This window comes from Haematobia irritans, chromosome 2, assembly GCF_050003625.1.
Source record: "Haematobia irritans isolate KBUSLIRL chromosome 2, ASM5000362v1, whole genome shotgun sequence".
NCBI lineage: Eukaryota > Metazoa > Arthropoda > Insecta > Diptera > Muscidae > Haematobia > Haematobia irritans.
In genome coordinates this window covers 172,138,583-172,163,345 of record NC_134398.1, presented here as the reverse complement: position 1 = coordinate 172,163,345, position 24,763 = coordinate 172,138,583, and the positions used below count along the sequence as shown (strand labels likewise).

At 34.7% G+C, this 24,763-nt stretch overlaps 1 protein-coding gene across 1 annotated transcript; it reads left to right on the top strand.

The window, feature by feature from the left end:
• The first annotated feature begins 1,229 nt into the window (after nucleotides 1-1,229).
• LOC142224373 (phospholipase A1 4-like) lies at nucleotides 1,230-17,781 on the top strand. The gene is made up of 3 exons (XM_075294149.1): nucleotides 1,230-1,372; nucleotides 7,511-7,754; nucleotides 16,815-17,781. Exons 1-3 carry the CDS (start codon nucleotides 1,312-1,314, stop codon nucleotides 17,626-17,628), a joined length of 1,119 nt encoding a protein of 372 aa, XP_075150264.1. The 5' UTR covers nucleotides 1,230-1,311; the 3' UTR covers nucleotides 17,629-17,781.
• Nucleotides 17,782-24,763: the final 6,982 nt, after the last annotated feature.

Genomic DNA, 24,763 nt, shown 5'->3' with positions numbered 1-24,763 from the left:
TCCAAAATAAAGACATTTTTAGCGAATATCTGGTTTTAAATCTAGGATCAATAAAATTAAAATTAGGATACAGATCTCATTCATCACATTTTCATTTTCTTTTCGTGGTATATTAAGAAAGCTATACACGTACAAACAAATGCCAGTTTAAAAATCCAATTATCAGGGATACCTTAAAGTAAAAAACGTTTTCTTTATTCCAACAAATTTTTAAGCCAAAATGCTAAATCTTCAAAATAAGTCTATATTTGAAACGCTTTTATCCTAAATTTAATGATTCAATATTTCATTTAATTTAAGGACGATTTCTTTAAATATAAAATTTTTTTCTCTATTTGAAGGGAAATTTGCCTTAATACAAAGACATACGACATGGGAGGACGCAAATTTTTAAAATGTGTGTCCTAAATTTTATAAAAAAAATCGAAGCAAAGATTATAAACTTTTTATTAATTAAAATTTCATTATTTTTAAGAAATTTGTCATTAATATTTTGTAAATTGTACATCATAAAATTAAGGTTGCGTAATCTTTACTATGACCTAAATATTTTTGCATTATTTTTAAGAAATTTGTCATTAATATTTTGTAAATTGTACATCATAAAATTAAGGTTGCGTAATCTTTACTATGACCTAAATATTTTTGCATTATTTTTAAGAAATTTGTCATTAATATTTTGTAAATTGTACATCATAAAATTAAGGTTGCGTAATCTTTACTATGACCTAAATATTTTTTCAGTGCAGGTCTTCTATATCTGCATATTGCCTTTTAGGCATTTTACGAAATTTTTGCTGATAACTGAATGTTCTATAGAACGTACCAATCATAGTTCACAAATTTATGAATGTTTTCTATTTTTAGAAATCATCAGCGAGATAATAATCCAGAATGGATGACATGATTCTTCATATAATAACAGTTATTAACATCATATCCCTATTAGGTGTATAATTTGCAACATTTCTTAGTATCAATATAATGTGATACGTCATTGTCATAGGACCCTAAAAACTACAAACTACAAAAAATGGGAAACAAAACATTTCTACAATGCTATTCGTTTTTATGCATTCCCCTTTAATTGAGTAGCTTTTGCAATTTTTTTGCCTTTGTTAATGTGGTTCTTCTTCTTGTCATACAACTCAGATTCTCTGAATGTTCTTGTTCTTTTGTACAATAAATTTGTATTCTATGTGAAAGGGAAGAACAGTTGTTCACAGGATATTCGTGGGTACGCTTCGTGTTGTCTCGCATTTAGTTGTTGAGATAAAGTTTTAGTCGGTAGAAAATCATACAAAAATCAAAATGTTAAGATTGTGTATTATTTTCATGGTTTTGATGACAACGAAGATAACAGAAATTTTGGGTTTGTATTTGTCAGGAAATGTGATTAATTAAAAATCAATGTAAAATTAGTCAAAGTGAAAAAAAAAAACTAAAACAAAATGATCATGAAAATAGTTAAGTCTTGAGATTTGTTGTTAAAAAAAAAAAACAAAAGACTTAAGCAACAAGCACTCTCTAATATTATGTGAAAATAAAAGTGACTGTGGAGGAGAAGTTTGTATTTATATTTTAGTAAGAGTACTATTTATTGTAAACATATGGATGATTTGTAATTGTCTATATACATTATAAATAAATCATCTCACTTAGTGAAGTTTTTAATGTTAACATTGTAAGTGGGTAAACAAAAACAAACCTTGTTTTAAGCAAATATATGGACTTTCCAATGAATGTCAACAAAAGAAAAAATTTTCAAGTTTATGTGCTATGTATGAGCAAGGCTTAAGTCAATAAGTGTTATCCACAATAACGTTAATCGTTTGAGAGCTGAATATAACTTCGTTTATTTTGGTTATTTTAGGTGATAATAATAATTGGACCATTACTCCAAATTTATTAGTCTATTGTGTCACCACATATGATTAACTTTCTTATCTTAGTGAATACAACTCAAATTGATTTTTAGATCCTTCTTTTCTGAGCACAAGTCTGAAGGATGTGACATAAGATGTAAAAAAGTTTAGGAAGTAATTCGAGATATCACCCACACTCAAAAAAGTTTACATGGATCCAAAGATTTTGAACTCGTTTTAAAGATTTTGGTATTGATTCCGAGCCAAAGATGTGGCTTCTTTAAAATAAAGACACGTTATATTAACAAGGCTATTGATGATAAATAAATGAAAGCCAATTAAAAATCCACATTATGGCAGATATCCTCAAAATAAGCATTAACCTATTCTTGAAGCCTTTTTATACCCTCCACCATAGGATGGGGGTATATTAACTTTGTCATTCTGTTTGTAACACATCGAAATATTGTTCTAAGACCCCATAAAGTATATTATTCTGGGTCGTGATGAAATTTTGAATCGATCTGATCATGTCCGTCCGTCTGTTGAAATCACGCTAACTTCTGAACGAAACAACACACAAAGAAAATTTCATTAAAATTGAGCCAACGAAATTTTTTCATTGATATAACGAAACATTTTCATTAATACAATGAAAATTTACGTTAATAGTACGAAACCTTACGTTAAATAATATAAAGTTCGTCATAATAATGAACAATTTCGTTATATTAAAGAATGTTCTTCATTAGCTCACTTTCAATGACACATTTCGTTAATAAAACGAAAATTTTTCTATTAGTAAAGCTATCGACTTGAAACTGGGCACAGGTAGTTGTTATTGATGTAGGTCGGATGGTATTGCACATGGGCCATATCGGTCCACTTTTACGTATAGCCCCCATATAAACGGACCCCCAAATTTGGCTTGCAGACCCTCTAAGAGTAGCAAATTTCATCCAATCCGGCTGAAATTTGGTAGATGGTGTTAGTATATGGTCTTTAACAACCATGCAAAAATTGGACCACATCGGCCAATAATTATATATAGCCTCCTTATAAACCGATCCCCCGATTTGGCTTGCTGAGCCTCTAAGAAAATGTTCCATGCAAAAATTGGTCCACATCGGCCAATAATTATATATAGCCCCCTTATAAACCGATCCCCCGATTTGGCTTGCGGAGCCTCTTTGAGAAGCAAATTTCATCCGATCCGGCTGAAATTTGGTACATGGTGTTAGTATATGGTCTCTAATAACCACGCAAAAAATGGTCTACATCGGTCCATAATTATATATAGCCCCATATATACCGATCACAAGATTTGACTTCCGGAGCCTTTTGGGAGACCAAAATTCATCTGATTCAGTTGAAATTTGGTACGTGGTGTTAATATATGGCCTCTAACACCCATGCAAAAATTGGTCGAAATCAGTCCATAATTATATATAGCAACCATATAAACCGATCCCCAGATTTGACCTCCGGAGCCTCTTGGAAGAGCAAAATTCATCCGATTCGGTTGAAATTTGGTACGTGATGTTAGTATATGGTATCCAACAACCATGCAGGAATTGGTTCATATCGGTCCATAATTATATATAGGCCCCATATAAACCGATCCCCAGATTTGACGTCCGGTGCCTTTTGGAGAAGCAACATTCATCCGATCTGGTTGAAATTTGGTACGTGGTGGTAGTAGACCGAAAAAAATTGCCGTAGTTAAACTAAGGCTATTTTAAACTTATTTTTATGGGAAAAAAATTATTTGTTGGTAGTTAAATTTTATTATTTTTTCCAAAATTTTCCGCAGGCCAATGAAATTTTCCCGTTTTTAAGTATGTCTCAAACATTTTATGAACGTGGGTATAAAGTTCAATGACCGTACACATGAGTTCAATATGAACTAACGCAAAAGAATATATTCGTGCGAATCCCAAAAATAGTAAGAATGAACTACAGTATGGTTAAAATGGTCATGATTTGGCGCCAATGATTTTATTCTTTACTTTTAGTTCATTTTTTCTTCTATGAGAGGGTGTAATTACGTGAGTTGTAGATAAAAAGTAACACAGGGCATTAAATTTTCCTGGTTTTAACAACGCTTTGTGGAAATCTCAAAATGTGGAGTATAATTTTGTTCAACTTTCGTACGATGTAGTTCATTATTCCTATGAAATAGTTTACTTTCTTTTTCTGTGTATATGATATGTAACAGCCATGCCAAAAGTGGTCCATATCAGTCCATAATCATATATAGCCCCCATATAAACCGATACCGAGATTTGGTTTTGGAGCCTCTTGGAGGAGCAAATTTCATACGAGTCAGATGATGTGCTAGTATATGGTCGCTAACAACCATGCCTAACTAGGTCCATATCGGTCTATAGTTGTATATAACCCTCAGATAAATCGATCCCCAATCACACAAAAATTATATATAGCCCCCATATAAGCGACCCCCATATTTCAATTCTGGCTCCCTACGTACCGTGCAAAAGTCCATATCGATTCGTAATTATTTGTAGACTTACCTACACATATGTTACCATTTTTGTCTAATATATACCATGTATGGACTAACTCACAATTTAGAAAACGATTTAAGATACCACAACCCAAGTAATTCGATTGTGGATGACAGTCTTTCGTAGAAGTTTCTACGCAATCCATGGTGGAGGGTACATAAGATTCGGCCTGGCCGAACTTACGGCCATATATACATGATACAATTAAATTTTTAATCAAGATAAAATTATGTTAATTAAGTCAATGATGTTTTACATTTTTTTTAATTTTTAATTTAAAAATTAATTAATACAATTAACTTTTTAACCAAACTCGGAAGATTAGGTTAGGTTGGGTAGGTATAGTGGCAGCCAGATTTTTCAGGTTCACTTAGACTATTCAGTCCATTGTGATACCACAGTGGTGAACTTCTCTCTTATTACTGAGTAACACCAGCATTGAAAACTTTATCGATTTCTGGTCAAAGAAAAAATTCGTATTTGTATTTTTTTACCCACCACCATAGAATGGTGACGGGGGTATAATAAGTTTGTCGTTCCGTTTGTAACACATCGAAATATCGATTTCCCACTATATAAAGTATATATATTCTTGATCAGGGAGAAATTCTAAGACCATATAAGCATGTCCGTCTGTCTATTGTAATCACGCTACAGCCTTCAATAATGGCGCTATCGTTCTGAAATTTGGCACAGATTCGTCTGTTGTTTGCAGGCAGGTCAAATTCGAAGATGGGCTATATCGGTCCAAGTTTTGATATAGTCTCCATATAAACCGACCTCCCGATTTGGGGTCTTGTGCTTATAAAAACTGTAGTTTTTATCCAATTTGCCTGAAATTGGAAATCTAGAGGTATTTTAGGACCATCAAAAAGTGTACCGAAAATGGTGCCTATCGGTCCATGTTATGATATAGCCCCCATATAGACCGATCTCCCGATTTTACTTCTTGGGCTTCTAGAATCCGTAGTTTTTATCCAATATGCCTGAAATTTTAATTCTAGAGGTATTATAGGACCATAAAGAGGTGGGCTGAAAATGGGGTGTATTGGTCCATGTTTTGATATAGCCCTCATATAGACTGATCTCCCGATTTTACTTCTTGGGATTCTGGAATCCGTAGTTTTAATCCAATTTACCTGAAATTTGAAATCTAGAGGTACTCTAAGACCATAAAGACGTGTGCCGAAAATGGTGAGTACCAGTCTATGTTTTGATATAGCCACTATATAGACCGATCTCCCGATTTTACTTCTTGATCTTCTAGAATACGTAATTTTTACCCAATTTGCCTCAAATTGGAAATCTAGAGGTATTCTAGAACCTTAAAGAGGTGTGCCGAAAATGGTGAGTATAGGTCCATGTTTTGATATAGCCCTCATATAGACCTATCTCCCGATTTTACATCTTGGGCTTCTAGAATCCGTAGTTTTTATCCAATTTGCCGGAAATTTGGAACCTAGAGGTATTCTAGGACCATAAAGACGTGTGTCGAAAATGGTGAGTACCGATCCATGTTTTGATATAGCCCCCATATAGACCGATCTCCCGATTTTACTTCTTGGGCTTCTAGAATCCGTAATTTTTACCCTATTTGCCTGAAATTGGAAAGCTAGAGGAATTATAGGAAAATAAAGAGATGTGCCGAAAATGGTGATTATCGGTCCATGTTTTGATATAGCCCCCATATAGACCGATCTCCCGATTTTACTTCTTGGGCTTCTAGAATCCGTAGTTTTTATCCAATTTGCCTGAAATCTGGAAGTATTCTAGGACCATAAAGAGTGTGTCGAATATATTGTGTATCGGTGCAGTTTTTGCTATAGCCCCCTTATAACCCGGCCCTCCGATTTGGGGTCTAGATTCTAAAACTACAATTAGATGTGCTGAATACTGTGTGTATCCTTCCATGTTTTGGTATAGCCCCCATTACACCGAACTCCCGATTTAACTCCTAGGGTTTCTAAAAATTTTAGTTTTTATCCGATTTTCCACAAATTGAAAATATTCTGGTATTTTAGACCCATAACAAAGTGTATATGATTAGTTTTATCGGTCCATTTGGTAAGGCTTCCATATACTCGTAGATCGATTTCACTTATTGAGGGTATAGAAGGCGCACTGATCATGAAAATTGCTTGAAACTGAATGCAAAATTTCCAGATTTTACTTCTCGTAGTCATTTAAATAATTGGGATGAAAATCCACAGATTTTAGATTTCAAATCAAGGCGTTATTTCATCATTTTCTTGCACACTTACAAGAGATGTTTATGATTCCTCTAAAACTCAAACAAAAAATGGTTCCTATAAATTCAGAATCTGATCTAGTCTTCATAGGTAAAATCTTTACATTTATCTGCGGGAAGCGTACTGGTTGAACTGATCTGCTTGGGAACATATCTGTCATCAAATCCCCCTGAAATTTTCAAAGGAAACTATTATATTCAATTCATGGTGGTGGGTATTTAAGATTCGGCCCGGCCGAACTTACTACTGTATATACTTGTTATTTTTTTTTCTATGTACAAACGAACAACGCTTGCAAATTATTGAATTTTATTATCAAAATGAGTGCTCTCTAAAGAAAGTTAATCGCGCGAAAATTTGTGTTTACCGACGAAGCTCATTTTTGGCCCAATGAAACCATTTGAGGCGCAGTCATCGTAGTCAATATTTCCATGAAATATGGACCGCACTATCGATTCAAATAAAGATTTCATGACTATTCTGAATTTTTTGCGTTATTATTATAATATTTTTTTTTTTTTGAAAAATATTCCTATAGCTGTTAAAAAATCACCCTTTATCATGCTATTGCACTTGAATTATATCTCGAATAACTTAACTTCACTTCTAGTTTGACATATGTACCAGTGTGATATTGGTGACACCTCGGGTGCGATACTGAGAACACAGCGTATAAATTAAGGCATTTAATGAACTATAGTAAATGATGAAAAAAAATTATTTCGAGATAAAGTAAGAGGCACCTTTCATTGATAAGTGATTATTTATTATTACAATGTCATGGTACTTTGCCACAACTGATTATTGTCAATCATCCTTATTTTAACTTTTGTTTTCATTTCATTTTATTTTGTTCGTTTTTTTTAAGCCCACGATAATGACAATTATTTTAAAAACCAGTTGGGTTATTGTGAACCGCTGACAGTTGATTTTATAGCGGGACTAGTTACAAAGGAGGCTCGTCAGCTATTAACTCCTGGATGGCGAACAACAAATCAACATTTACGCTTTCATTTATATACCAGGAAAAATCCATATATGAAACAAGTATTGACGGCTGGAGATGAGAAATCTTTGTACGAGTCCAATTTTAATGCGGAGTGGCCAGTAAGGTATGTATTACCAAAATATTAGCTACAATGTAAAAGGTCATATGACACAAATAATTTTAATAAACTTAATTAATAAATTATATTATGCTAAATTATATTCATTAAGGCTTCCAAAGGATATCACACCATCAAAGTGAGCACTTTCCGACTGATTTTCTACTCAAGTTAAGCTCTTTTGCATTTTAGTAAACCATACATTTACAATAAACTTTCAAAACAACTACCGTTAAGATCAAAATAAACATAAATAAATCAAAATGAAAATAATTATAGCCTCGGAGGAGGAAGTAAGTGTTATTAATATGGCGTTTATTGGTTGCCTGATTTTCGGCTTTTATTGTACATATGTTTATAGGTTATTATAGTACTATGTACTTACAGCAAAAGGGAATAACTTTTTCACATTTTGCGTTAATGTGATGACACGTTCCGTATGTTTGACGACAGCAATTACAACATACTCAAAAAAACTTGAATTTATGATCTGAAACCTGTGATTTATAGATGCCTCAACATCCACCAGAAAGGATTGTTTGTACTGTTTAATTATAGTAATTTTTCATAAAAAAAATTGTGAATCATTCTTGAGCATACTTTCGTTAAAAGTAAATAATTATAGGAATTTTATGAATCTTATAGAAGGCAGTTAAGTCGAAAAGGTCGAATGTTTTACCGATAACGATTGTAAATCAAAAGACTTAAGAAACAAACCCGTTATATTGTTACACAAAAACATACTCACCTTCCGTGGGAGGCGGAAGTAATTTGATAACATAATATTTACTTTTCATAGTAAACATGCTCTATTTCAGTCCAAATTTATGACATAACAATGAAAGGATAAACAAGTAAGGAAAGTCAAAAGTCGGGCGGGGCCCTGCACCACTTTGTAGTTAGAACTAAATTTTCGATACCATATCACATCCGTCAAATGTGTTGGGGGCTATATATAAAGGTTTGTCCCAAATACATACATTTAAATATCACTCGATCTGGACAGAATTTGATAGACTTCTACCAAATCTATAGACTCAAAAGTCGGCTAATGCACTAGGGTGGAACACAATGTTAGTAAAAAAATATGGGAAACATTTAAATCTGAAGCAATTTTAAGGAAACTTCGCAAAAGTTTATTTATGATTTATCGCTCGATATATATGTATTAGAAGTTTAGGAAAATTAGAGTAATTTTTACAACTTTTCGACTAAGCAGTGGCGATTTTACAAGGAAAATGTTGGTATTTTGACCATTTTTTTTCGAAATCAGAAAAACATATATATGGGAGCTATATCTAAATCTGAACCGATTTCAAACAAATTTGGCACACATAGCTACAATGCTAATTTTACTCCCTGTGCAAAATTTCAACTAAATCGGAGTTAAAAATTGGCCTCTGTGGTCATATGAGTGTAAATCGGGCGGACGATATATATGGGAGATATATCTAAATCTGAACCGATTTCAACCAAATTTGGCACGGATAGCTACAATGCAAATTCTACTCCCTGTGCAAAATTTCAATTAAATCGGAGTAAAAGATTGACCACTGTGGTCATATGAGTGTAAATCGGGCGGACGATATATATGGGAGCTATATGTAAATCTGAACCGAATTCAATAAAATTTGGCACACTTGACTACACGAATTAGTCCATATCGGGCGAGATATATATATATCTATATATATATATATATATATATATATATATATATATATATATATATATATATATATATATATATATATATATATATATATATATATATATATATATATTCAGTCCATTGTGATACCACAGTGGTGAACTTCTCTCTTATCACTGAGTGCTGCCCGATTCCATGTTAAGCTCAATGACAAGGGACCTCCTTTTTATAGCCGAGTCCGAACGGCGTTCCACATTCCAGTGAAACCACTTACAGAGGCGCTTTGAAACCCTCAGAAATGTCACCAGCATTACTGAGGTGGGATATTCCACCGCTGAAAACTGTTTGGTGTTCGGTCCTAGCAGGAATCGAACCCACGACCTTGTGTATGCAAGGTGGGCATGCTAACCATTGCACCACGGTGGTGAGAGGGCATAATCCATCGCTGAAAAACTTTTTGGTGTTTGGTCGAAACTGGACTAGAACCCATGCCCCTCTGTATGCAAGGTGGGCATGTAACCATTGCAACATGGTGCCTCCCAAATATACTCATTTATTTGATAGAATTAACTGCTGCAGTGTACTGATAGTCTAACTTCGGATCTTATGGGGCTTAAAGAACAACAATTGACAAAATCTCCTACACAAAAATAAAATCCATACATAGAAAAAAGGCCTTTGAATTTTTGTGAATTTTCATAATAATAGAAATAGTTCCATTATTGAAGAAGGCAGCATGATTAAAATATACAGACAGTCGGACACCATTAGGCCGTTTAAAGTCGGACTGGGCCGACTAAATCTGGGAATCGGTTTATATGGGGGCTATATATAATTATGCCAGGGATCCGGAGCGGTCCATTTTTTTCGCCCCGCTCCGCTCCCGCTCCGGAGAAAAGAAAATCGCTCCGCTCCACGCTCCGCTCCGAGAGAATAAAAATCGCTCCGCTCCTCTTCGAGAAAATTATAGTACAAACATTGTATTATTTGTTCAATTGAGTTTTATTTTACGAAAACAAAAAAACTTACTTCAATAGTTGTATTATAAAAGAAAAACAAAAAAAAGCAAAAAGTATTTTTTGCTATACATAACATTAATTATTTAGATTTTGTGTTTAGATTAATTAAAAGTATGTTTCCGTTAGGCGGAAGCGTAAGTGATTATATATATGTTTAAGAGCAGAAAAATTCCGCTCTACACTCACTTGTGTAGCTGGAACACCTAGAACTACACATGCCAGCTCATACAGAGGGTGTGCTCGACGTTCATCCCAAAATTGCAGAACACTGCTCTGTGCCGAAATGCGAGCTTGATAAAAGAAGTAATTTATTTTATTTATCTTTAATGTCATCATCATCTAAATTTGATCCGATTTCTTCCAAATTCAATAGCGTTCGTCCTTGTGCCCAAAAAACTCCCTGTACCAAATTTCATCAAAATCGGTTAATAATTGCGACCGGAATCCTGTGAACAGCAAATACATGGACAGACGGACGGACGGACACCAAGCGCTAGATCGACTCAGGAGGTGATTCTGAGTCGATCGGTATATATTTTATGGGGTCTAAAATCAATATTTCTGGTAGGCACATTTTTTGGCAGATCAAACTTATTATACCCTAACCACTATGTGGTTTATGGTATAATGACTTTAAAACAATGTGTTGAAACATTTTATTAATTCTGAAGATTTTTTCAGAAATATTAAATCCATTTTGACTTCATTAAAACGAAATTTTCATTCATGTTAGGATACACATTTTTATGTCGAATCACTTAGCTATAAGGACAAACAGACTTCATTGAAAAGTTTAGAGACATTTAGACAAGGAAAAAACTTTATTTCAGAGAAATACGTCTTCTATTCTAAGCAAAATTCGTATTCGTATTTTAAGCATGTGAAATATTTGGCCTCCCGACAATATTCTTTGCGGTGCAACATCTACTATTTAATATGTGATAGAAACAAAATTTATGAAAATGGACCAAATTCTGTTTGGTCTGACCATCGGACCAAATTTAAAAATTAGAAATCTTTTGGACCAATTGTGGTCCGATCGGACCAAAACGGCAACGCTGATTGGAAGAAGAGGTTTTGTTATATTTGTAATGTGTGTGTGTATGTTTATGTTTGCAACAACCTCCATCGAAATCAGTCCGTGGTATACTTACGAATATTCTTACTCAGATCTACTGTTTTTCGCTTTTTTCTCCTTTATTGTAAAAATACATTTTCGAACAGCGTTTTTATGAAATGTTCGTTCTCAAAAAAAGTACATAACATGCAATAATACAAATCAAGTCATTAGTTTTCAATGTGAGAAAAAATTAAAATAAATGTATATGCTCACATTTTTCAACTAAAATTTAAACTATCCATAATTTTAATTAAATTTTCGAGAACTAATATCAGAAATATGAGAATGCTAGGATATAGTACAATAGTAAAGCAAATATGAATGTCCTCACACTGAAAAAAAGCATGCCCGGTTCCAAAGATTTTGTCTTTACTTTAACAGTTTGGGTATTAATTCCGAGCCAAAGAAGCACAGAAAAAAATTTCACGAACATTTTTCCAATTAAAATCTTAATTGCGTTTTAAAAAATATTCAATTAAAAACTTAATTGATTCAACAAATTTTTTAATTGAAATAAAAATCAATCACACAAATTAATAGTATCAATTAAATATTTAATTGGATCAATGAATTTTTTAATTGACTGTCAATTAATTTTTTAATTGATACTATCATTTCTGTGATTGAAGACATTTCAATTAAAAAATTAATTGGATCAATTAATTTCGTGATTGAATCAGAAATTTTTTTTTTTGTGTGAGCGGAGAATACAAGTAAGGATATTTTAAAAACGCAATTCTCTTTTAAATTTGGGGGTTATGTAACAAAACAAATTTAAAGACAATTTTATTAATTTTAAAGAATTTTTCTTAATTATTAAAGTCACGTTGACCTTACCACAAAAATTTTATCTTTCATGTATGATACACATTTTTAAGTAAAATCACTTAATTATAAGGACATTACAACTTCATTCAAAAGTTTATTGACTTTTGGACAAGGAAAAAACTTTATTTTAGAGAAATGCGTCTTCCATGTTAAGCAAAATTTGCATTCTTATTCTAAGGACATGAAATCTTTCACTTCACGACAATATTTTTTTCAGTGTAGAAAACTAAAAAATTAAATATAAATAAGATCGTTTAATTGCATTTATTTGACGTTCATTACAAACATCTTTGTAGTAATACGGGATGAAATTGATCGAAAGTACTGTTGTTACTTTTACAACACGTAATAGAGATATATTTTGACATTTGCCGTTTTTGAAAACAATTACAAAAAAAAAACACGTTGTGTTTTCCCCAATGTACGTACGTACAAAAATACATATCGTACATTTTAAACGTTTACTCACACTGCGCTAAGTACTAGCTATATTTGAAATTACCTACACAGTGTAATTTCAAAGTTACACATTTCACTCAAGTAATATTTTATTCGGAGCGGAGCGGTTTTTCATTTGGAAACCGCTCCGCTCCCGCTCCCGCTCCGCTCCGGATTTTAGAAATGCCGCTCCCGCTCCGGCAAAAAAGGGCTTGCTCCGCTCCGCTCCTGATCCCTGAATTATGCAATGATATTGACCAATATTAGTATGAATGTTAGTGGTTATATACTCACACCACATCCGAAATTTCAACCGGATCGGATGAAAATTGCTCTGGGTATCGGTATATATGGTGGCTATATATACCCTACGGGAAATTGGTGCAAATTGCCACTGACCTATCACAGAACTGGTACTAGTGCTCCACTTAGTTACAATTTTTAAATAGTCGTAATTAATTTCCGTATTCGCTTCATATTAAAATCTTAGATCCATTTTCACATTTACATATTCGACATATTTCAAAAGTTTTTTTTTTTGCATTTCGGGTTCGATTGCGATGCCCAATTTGAAACGGATTTCTAAGAGTTTGTCCGAGACTGGTTCCTGAAATATTCGACATATTTCAAAAGTTTTTTTTTGCATTTCGGGTTCGATTGGGATGCCCAATTTGAAACGGATTTCCAAGAGTTTGTCCGAGACTGGTTCCTGCGGACCTGTCTAAGGGGTGCTCCTGCTAAATTGTGTTCTTTGGGATGAGTCCAAGACGCGTCCTAAAATGTAAATTTACCCCGTCAATGGCAAACCCATGTTAAAGTGACCGGTCCCTTCCATACGTTTTGACCAGAACTAGGACTGGTCCATACACACCAGGGACTAGTCCTGTACCGGTTCTGTGGTTGATCCATTTCCCGTAGGGTATTTATGGACCCCATCGGTCCATAATTATATATAGCCCCCATATAAACCGATCCCCCGATTTGACTTGCGGAGCCTCTAAGAGAAACAAATTCCATCCGCTCCGGCTGAAATTTGGTATATGGTGTAAGTAATGACCATAATAATAATAATGACCATGCAAAAATTTGTCCACATCGGTCCATAATTATATATAGCCCCCATATAAACCGATCACCAGATTTGACCTCAGGAGCCTCTTGGAAGACCAAAATTCATCTGATTCAGTTGAAATATATGTTAATATATGGCCTCAAACACCCATGCAAAAATTGGTCGAAATCGGTCATTAATTATATATAGGCCACATATAAACCTATCCCCAGATTTGACTTCCGGAGCCCCTTGGAAGAGCCAAATTCATACGATTCGGTTGAAATTTGGTACGTGATGTTAGTATATGGTATCCACCAACCATCCAGGAATTGGTTCATATCAGTCCATAATTATATATAACCCCCATATAAACCGATCCCCAGATTTGACCTCCTGTGCCTTTTGGAGAAGAAAAATTCATCCCATCTGGTTGAAATTTGGTACGTGGTGGTAATATATGATATTTAACAACCATGCTAAAAGTGGTCCATATCAGTCCATAATCATATATAGCCCCCATATAAACCGATACCGAGATTTGGTTTTGGAGCCTGTTGGAGGAGCAAATTTCATCCGAGTCAGTTGAAATTTAATACATTGTTCTAGTATATGGCCGTTAACAACCATGCCTAACTAGGTCCATATCGGTCTATAGTTATATATAGCCCTCAGATAAATCGATCCCCAATCACACCAAAATTGGTCCATATCAAGTACAAAATTCTATGTAGCCCCCATATTAGCCGCCCCCCATATTTCAATTCTGGCTCTCTACGTACCGTGAAAAAGTCCATATTAATTATTTCGTAAATATTTGTAGACTTACCTATATATAACTTTTTTGTCTAATATATACCACGTATGGACTAACTCACAATTTAGAAAACGATGTTAAGAAGTTTTAAGATACCACAACCCAAGTAATTCGAGTGTGGATGACAGTCTTTCGTAGAAGTTTCTACGCAATCCATGGTGGAGGGTACATAAGATTCGGCCTGGTCGAACTTACGACCGTATATACTTCGTTTGGCTATTTTTGCCCAAAAACAAAAATTGGCATATTGTTAATATAATAATTGTATTCTCTGTGCAAAATGTCTAGTAAATTCGAGATTTTGACCTTCGGTGGTTACATGAGTCTACACCCAGAAAAAAGGGGCTCTAATGCCAACTGAACTTTATTTTAGTTCATGAAGATTAGTTGATTTTAGTTAAATTTTGCACAATATGAGTAAATGTTCCTTATTTGAATATTTTTTTGCTAACTTTAATGACGTGAACTAAAAATAAGAAAAAAAAGTTGTATACAAATATAGTGCACAATTTTACTAAAAAATAAAACAGTTCATATTTTCCTAAAATGACAGAAGTTTGCTTAAATTGAGTTCATAGGTCTCTCAAATGAGTAAATTTTACTAAATTTGTACCTGTCATGAACTTCGTATAGCGCTAAAGACATTTTAACAATTTTTAAATCCAATTTTTTCTTTCAACAGATGAAATTATCTTAAACAAGAGAAAACAATTAATTATTTTTAATAAATTTTCTTCAATTTGACAAAAAGTATTAACTTATTTGTAACATGCTGCAATTAGAAAACTATTTTAGTTAAAATTTTCCACGGTGGGTTCACTTTTTTTTGGGTGTAAATCCGGCAAAATCTAAACCAATTTTGACCAAATATGGCATGCATTTCTAGAATGGTAATTCTACGCCTTGCGCAAAATTTTACGTTAATTGGATCACAACTTTTGCCTTTATGGTCATATGAGTGTAAATCGGACGAAAGATATGTATGGGAGCTATATCTAAATCTGAACCGATTTCAACCAAATTTGCCTCACATTAAGACACTATCAATTGTACTCCTTGTGTACAATTTCATGAAAATTAGTGTAATACTCTGGCTTGTGGGACCAGAGGCCACGAAACGATTTCAAAATCAATAGGGTTCTATTATAACCCAAAAATCATACTTGTGCCAAATTTGAAGTCGATTGGACTAAAGCTGCGAAATAGACTTTGATTACAAAAATGTCTTCACAAACAGTCGGACATGGCTAGATCGACTCAGGAGCCGGCCCTGAACATTATTGCCAAAGGCACCATGTGTCTATCTCGTTTCCTTCTGGGTATTGCAAACATATGTACTAACTATAATACCCTTGTCAACAGTGTGACACAGGGTATAACAAGGGAAACTACCTTCATGCTGAAAAATGTAACTAAAATTTTGTACAAATTGAAAGGCTTGTGGACCGTACTTCTCTGAAGATGATGTGAATCGTAACGTGACTGTGAATGATATCCAACTTTTTTTTGCCCACAATTCACGAACTTGATTTCAGCATGATTTGTGGTTTCAACAAGACGGTGCCACATGCCACATAGTTAGCACGCCTAACAATGGAGTTATTGAGAGGCGAGTTCGGTGAATATTTTATTTCACGTTCGTGACCGGTCAATTGGCCGCCTATATCGCCCGATTTAACGTCTTTAGACTATTTTGTGAGGTTATGTTAAAGCCCGCTTCAATTGACTCACTGGAAGACAACATTGAAGCATTTAATTGTAAGATACCGGCCGAAATGTTGGAAAGAGTATGCTAAAATTGAACTAAGCGGATGGACAATTTGAGGCGATCAATAGTTGCATGAAATAAAATGGCATATACTAACATCTCGTACCAATTTTCAACTGGACCGGATGAAATTTGTACTTCGGGTCTAAGACCAATATTTCGATGTGTTACAAATCCTATGGTGAAGGGTATAAAAATAAGAAATTTATCTTCTAATAATCGGAGTATTGGTTATCTTCTCAAATTATATCGACATTATAATCGACTTTTTCAAAAAGAAAAAACATTTTTTTTATCCCATAATGAAACCTCTCAAACTTGACTTGTTTTTAGTTTTTATTTCCTTAACTTTGTGAAAATTTCTTTACTTTCAGAATTTCAATTCATGGTTGGAATGGCAAGGCAACGACATGTTCTAGTGCTGCCATAAAAGATTCATATTTAGAAGTAGGAAATTTTAATGTCATCTTAGTGGATTGGAGTGATTATTCGTTGGACATCAACTATATACGAGTAATAGCGGAAATATTCAAAATAGCCCAACAATTAAATGAGTTCACCAGTTTCTTGCATAAGACAACAAAATATCCTTTCGAAGAAATGTATTTGATTGGTCATAGTTATGGTTGTCATATAGCTGGTGTAGCTGGAAAACTATTGAAAGATTCACGATATGGAGTAATTTATGCATTGGACACAGCTGGACCCATACATCACGTGTTGAATGATGAGTATCGTCTAACTGCAGATTCAGCAAACTATGTGGAATCCATACAAACCGATACTGCACTCTTTGGTTATCGTGGTAGTAATTTGGCTCATGCTTCGTTTTTCCCCAATTGGGGTTTAGGTCAGCCGCATTGCCCCAATGTGACCGTTATGGAACCGGATTTTAGTTGTGATCACTTTAGTGCTTTGTATTATTTTGTTGAATCAATACGCAACAGTTATGCCTTTGGAGCTATACAATGTAGAACCTATGATAATATCATTAAGCAGAAATGTGATTGCAGTTTTGAAAGTAAATTGTGTCGGGCTCAAGTTTTTATGGGCGGAGAACCAGCACACCCGAAACGTGGTATTTTCTATTTGAGCACCAACAAACGGAGGCCATTTGGTAATGGAGCTATGTGTCGCATGCGCCGGGCCATAGAACCAACGGTAGTACGAATAACAAATCCAAGATGATCATAATTTGATGTGATTATTTAGTGGTGAGGGTAGAAAATCTAGATCTCTTTTTTAGAATGTAGAAAAAAAGGTTAAGAAGTAAACAAGTAAATAAAAAACAATGTAAATAAATGTCTTAATATGAATAAATATATATATAAAAAACAAGTATATACGGCCGTAAGTACGGCCAAGCTGAATCTTATGTACCCTCCAGCATGGATTGTGTAGCAACTACTACTAAAGCCTCTACTTCACAATTGAATTACTGGGATTGTGGTAACAATTGCCGACGGCAAGGTATCTTAAATCTTCTTAACATTGTCTTCTAAATTGTAAGTTAGTCCATATGGGGGGCTATAATAGGTTGGCCGATAAATCCCCGGTCTGACACATAGATGGTGTCGCTTTTATTAAATGCATATTATTTTTATATAGTACCAACCTTCAAATGATTCGTGTCAAAATTTGACGTCTGTAAGCCAATTAGTTTGTGTGATAGAGCGTCTTTTGTGAAGCAACTTTTGTTATTGTGAAAAAAATGGAAGAAAGGAATTTCGTGTTTTGATAAAATACTGTTTTCTGAAGGGAAAAAATACGGTAGAAGCAAAAACTTGGATTGATAATGAGTTTCCGGACTCTGCCCCAGGGAAATCAACAATAATTGATTGGTATGCAAAATTCAAGCGTGGTGAAATGAGCACGGAGGACGGTGAACGCAGTGGACGCCCGAAAGAGGTGGTTACCGACGAAAACATCAAAAAAATCCACTACATGATTTTGAATGACCGTAAAATGAAGTTGATCGATATAGCAGAGGCCTTAAAGATGTCAAAGGAACGTATTGGTCATATCGTACATCAATATTTGGATATACGAAAGCTCTGTGCAAAATGGGTGCCTCACATTTGACCAAAAACAACAACGTGTTGATGATTCTGAGCGGTGTTTGCAACTGTTAACTCGTAATACATCCGAGTTTTTCCGTCGATATGTGACAATGGATGAAACATGGCTCCATCACTACACTCCTGAGTCCAATCGACAGTGGCTGAGTGGATAGCGACCGGTGAACCGCCTCCGAAGCGTGGAAAGACTCAAAAGTCCGCTGGCAAACTAATGGCCTCTGTTTTTTGGGATGCGCATGGAATAATTTTTATCGATTATCTTGAGAAGGGAAAAACCATCAACAGTGACTATTACAAAAAAAATGTGTTTTTCTTTGTTAGACCGGGGACTTATCAGCCAACTTGTTACATACAATAATTATGAACCGATATGGACCCATTTTTACGTGATTAGTACGAAATTTTCAGATCAGATCAGATAAAATTTGTTTATCCAGGAAGCTCAAGAAGATTAATCTGGGTGCTATATAGAATTATAGACCGATATGGATCAAGTTTTGCGAAATGGGTTGAGGTTATATATTGACATTGACGTACCAAATTTTATCCGGGATAGGTTTATATTGGGCCTATATATAATTATGGACTGAAATGAATCAATTTTTGCATTATTAATATAGGTTATAGACTAACGTCACGTACCAAATTTTAAGCGGATCGGATGAAATTTGTGTCTCCAGGTACCTCTGAAACTGAAATCTGGGGCCTTTATGTAATTATGGACCGATATGTTCCCATGTTTGCATGGGTGTTAGAGATCATATACTAACATATACCAACATCACGTACCAAATTTCAACCGGATCGGATAAAATTTGCTTATTTAATTGCAAGTCGATAGCTTTTTTCGTTCGGAAGTTAGCGTGATTTCAACAGAAGGACGGACGAATGGACGAACATCGCTAGATGGAGTCAGAATTTCACCACGACCCAGAATATATATGCTTTATGAGATCTGAGACCAATATTTCGGTGTGTTACAAACGGAATGACAAAGTTAATCTACCCGCCATCCTACACACAAAAAAAAAATTCTAAATCAATCACCAAATTAATTGATCCAATTAATTTTTTAATTGAAATGTCTTCAATCACGAAAATGATAGTATCAATCACAGTTTTAATTGGGCATAGAAAAAATTCTTGATTAAAAAATTAATTGATTTTTTCAGCAAATTTCAATTAATTTTTTAATTGATTCAATTAAAAATTTAATTGATGTTGATTGCAAAACTCAATTAATTTATTAATTAAAAAAAGGTAACTATTTTTAATTACTTTCTGAATTGGCTTAGAGTTTTTATTTGGATTAAAAAATGATTGTTTGAAATACATTTTTAATTAGTCTTCCGAATTAGATTAAAAAGTTAATTGTATCAATTAATTTTTTAATTACAAATTTTAAAATTTTCAATCATTGACTTAATTAACTTAATGTTTCTATCATGATTAAAAAGTTAATTGTATCAATTAATTTATTAATTGAAAAAAATTTCAACTTCAATTAACTTTTTAATTGGAAATATTTTGGTGATATTTTTTTCTGTGTATGGAGGAGGGTAGAGGTTGGCGCGCGAGCGAAATTTCACTCACACTCACGCACATTCACGAAGCAAAATTTTTATTCATGTACGATACGTGTGGTAGCCACTCACACACATTCACGAAATGACAACTAGTACTCACGCACGAACTACTTTTAAAGATTCACGCACACGTACGATTCACGATAATTCAGGTGACTCGCGACAAATTCACGAGACTCACGACATTTTCTAACCGGGAATGAACAAAGGTAACAAAATTCATGAATAGAATATAGTTCGAAAGCTAAACTCATTTCAGTCAACATACGAGTAAAAATTAACCCTCTAATGCCCAAGCCCGCCTTTGGGCGGACTTCATTTAATAAGGAAGCTTTTAGTAAAACACACCTTAAGAGAACAAAAATAGCAATGACTTGTGGCACGGTGCGTTGTCTTGGTGGAACAACACTTTTTTCTTCTTCATATGGGGCCGTGTTGCCGCAATTTCGACCTTCAAACGCTCCAATAACGCCATATAATAGTCACTGTTGATGGGTTTTCCCTTCTCAAGATAATCGATAAAAATTATTCCATGCGCATCCCAAAAAACAGAGGCCATTACTTTGCCAGCAGACTTTTGGGTCTTTCCACGCTTCGAAGACGGTTCACCGGTCGCTGTCCACTCAGCCGACTGTCGATTGGACTCAGGAGTGTAGTGATGGAGCCATGTTTCATCCATTGTCACATATTGACGGAAAAACTCGGGTGCATTACGAGTTAACAGCTGCAAACACCGCTCAGAATCATCAACACGTTGTTGTTTTTGGTCAAATGTGAGCTCGCGCGACACCCATTTTGCATAGAGCTTCCGCATATCCAAATATTGATGAATGATATGAGCAACACGTTCCTTTGATATCTTTAAGGCCTCTGCTATCTCGATCAACTTCATTTTACGGTCATTCAAAATCATTTTGTGGATTTTTTTTGATGTTTTCGTCGGTAACCACCTCTTTCGGGCGTCCACTGCGTTCACCGTCATCCGTGCTCATTTCACCACGCTTGCATTTTGCATACCAATCAATTATTGTTGTATTCCCTGGGGCAGAGTACGGAAACTCATTATCAAGCCAAGTTTTTGCTTCCACCGTATTTTCCCCTTCAGAAAACAGTATTTTATCAAAACACGAAATTCCTTTTTTTCCATTTTTTTCACAATAACAAAAGTTGCTTCACAAAAGACGCTCTATCTCACAAACTAATTGACTTACAGACATCAAATTTTGACACGAATCATTTGAAGGTTGGTACTATATAAAAATAATATGGATTTAATACTAGCGACACCATCTATGTGTCAGACCGGGGACTTATCAGCCAACCTGTTATTTGTTCCAGTGCCATTCACGCACATTCACGAGATATGCTTCAGATTTTGTTCACGACTCACGTGATTCACGCGTGAATATCGCGTGTCACGACAATTTCGTGTCACGCGCACACCTCTAGGGAGGGTATAATTAATCAGTTCTGGGCTGTCCAATTTTTGGAAATTGGTGTGCCTAAAAGTATGTGTATAATATTTGGTACAATAAAAATAAAATATTATCAAAAAGCCGAAAAGTATGCTTTTGTTTATATATAACTCCAAAATAGAAAGTCGACACACAGTGGTTTTAAGACGCTTTTGTTTGGAAATAATTCTGCAACTTTTGAACGGATAAAGATATCAACATATTTCCATCCTCTGAGTTTGCAAGTTTGTGGGTCCCTAGTAGAGGTGTGCACGTGAGTAATATTTTACTCACGCTCACGCACTCTCACGCACGCTCACGCACACTCACGCACGATATTTTTGGTAGGAATCATGCTCACGCACGCTTACGAAAAGAAAATTTGTAATTTAAATGTCGTGACTCACGAATAATTTTATGAGTAATTTACCTATAGAACCTGACTGAAAATATGAGTATGATTAAAATCGAGAAACCATGTTACATGGTCACCACCCAAAAAAAACATTTTGCTCTTAAAATATGTTTGAGGTGATCATATTCCTACTCTGGGTGTATGGCCGTAAGTTCGGCCAGGCCGAATCTTATATACCCTCCACCATGGATTGCGTAGAAACTTCTACGAAAGACTGTCATCCACAATCGAATTACTTGGGTTGTGGTATCTTAAATCGTTTTCTAAATTGTGAGTTAGTCCATACGTGGTATATATGAGATAAAAAAGGTATGTGTAGGTAAGTCTACAAATAATTACGAATCGATATAGACTTTTGCACGCTTCGTAGGGAGCCAGAATTGACATATGGGGGTCGCTTATATCGGGGCTATATACAATTATGAACTTGATATGGACCAATTTTTGTGTGATTGGGGATCGATTTTTCTGAGGGCTATTTTTAACTATAGACCGATATGGACATGGTTGTTAACGATGATATACTAGCACAATGTACCAAATTTCAACTGACTCGGATGAAATTTCCTCCTCCAAGAGGCTCCAAAACCAAATCTTTGCATCGGTTTATATGGGGGCTATATATGATTATGGACTGATATGGACAACTTTTGGCATGGTTGTTAAATATCATATACTACCACCACGTACCAAATTTCAACCAGATCGGATGAATTTTGCTCTTCCCAGGGTGCTCTTATCCGGAGGTCAAATCTGGGCATCGGTTTATATGGGAGCTATATATAATTAATGACCGATTTCGACCAATTTTTGCATGGGTGTTTGAGGCCATATATTAACACCACGTACCAAATATCAACTGAATCAGATGAATTTTGGTCTTCCAAGAGGCTCCGGAGGTCAATTTTGGTGATCGGTTTATATGGGGCTATATATAATTATGCACCGAGGTGGACCAATTTTTGCATGGTCATTAGAGACCATATACTAACACTATGTACCATAATTCAGCCGGATCGGATGAAATTTGCTTCTCTTAGAGCTCCGAAAGCCAAATCGGGGGATCGGTTTATATGGGGGTTATATATAATTATGCACCGATGTGGATCAATTTTAGCATGGTCATTAGAGACCATATACTAACACCATGTACCAAATTTCAGCCGGATCGGATGAAATTTACTTCTCTTAGAGGCTCCGAAAACCAAATCGGGAGATCGGTTTATATGGGGGTTATGGACCAATGTGGACCAATTTTAGCATGGTTGTTAAAGACCATATACTAACACCATGTATCAAATTTCGGCCGGATCGGATAAATTTTGCTCTTCCAAGGGGCTCCGAAAGCCAAATCGGGGGATCGGTTTATATGGGGGCTATATATAATTATGGACCGATGTGGACCAATTTTTGCATGGTTGTTAGATACCATATACTAACACCACGTACCAAATTTCAGCCGGATCGGATGAAATTTATTTCTCTTAGAGGCTCCGAAAACCAAATCGGGAGATCGGTTTATATGGGGGTTATGGACCAATGTGGACCAATTTTAGCATGGTTGTTAAAGACCATATACTAACACCATGTATCAAATTTCGGCCGGATCGGATAAATTTTGCTCTTCCAAGGGGCTCCGAAAGCCAAATCGGGGGATCGGTTTATATGGGGGCCATAAGCGTAGGAAGGCCTCTGGGGAGGGGGCTTAGACCCCCCAGAAAAATTTTAGACCCCCCCAGAATTTGAAACTCTATTTATGATTTTCCATTTTTCAATAAATGTCAATAGGTTTTTTAATTTTTATAAAAATTAAACAAGTATCTACAATCGCACAAATTTCCGCTAAAGACTTTCATGAACAATCGAATTACTTGGGTTGTGGTAGCAGTTGCCGATGGCAATGTTTGAAGTCAGATATTTATGAAATAAAGCTGTGGTTGAACTTATGATTGATTTAGTTTAGTCAATTTAATTAAAAAAAATAGTAATTGATATTAAAACTATTCTTTCATAAATTAATATCTTAATAATGCTGTGAAAAAGCGTTGCCAAAAAAGTAGTGAAAATGTTCTTTTTGGGTCTAGAAGTGGTGCAAAATTGGCGGAGAAGCAATGAATGTAATATGAGCTTGTTATAGGACAAATGTCCACCGTTTCAACAGCCGTTGCAAGGAATTTGCATCACTTCTTAAGGTGAGATCCGAATTCAGTGTTTTGAATGTGAATTAAAAAATAGTTTCCCAAATAAATAATTTTTATATTGTTTTTATGATTTTTAATGCACTCTGACGCTTGTTTGAAACGTTTTTCCTGGAATAATTTCCAAAATGATCGATTTTTCTATAATGGATTTAGCAGTTTTGTGGCAAAATTTGAATAATTTGTACCAATTTATTTATTCTTACTCTTTTTTTAAACTATTTGAAAAAAAAAGAAAACAAAAAATTACACATTAAAATATGAAAAAAAATTAAGTAAAAAAACTTCCTGTGTAGTTAAAATAATTGAGGACATTTTTGGAAGTACTTTTAAAGTTGTTCCTTTAGAACAACTCACAATTTTTTTGTTGGGAAAAGTGTGGAACTACTTTTAGTTGCTTTATTATAAATTGTTTGTCGAGTTATTTTTATGTCTAATTTTTTATTCAATTTTATGAAATAAAATATTAATTGAACCTATAAGTTCAGTCTATAAATTTTAGCTAGGGGGGCTATAGCCCCCCCTAGGAAAATTGTCTAGCTACGCTAATGATGGGGGCTATATATAATTATGGACCGATGTGGACCAATTT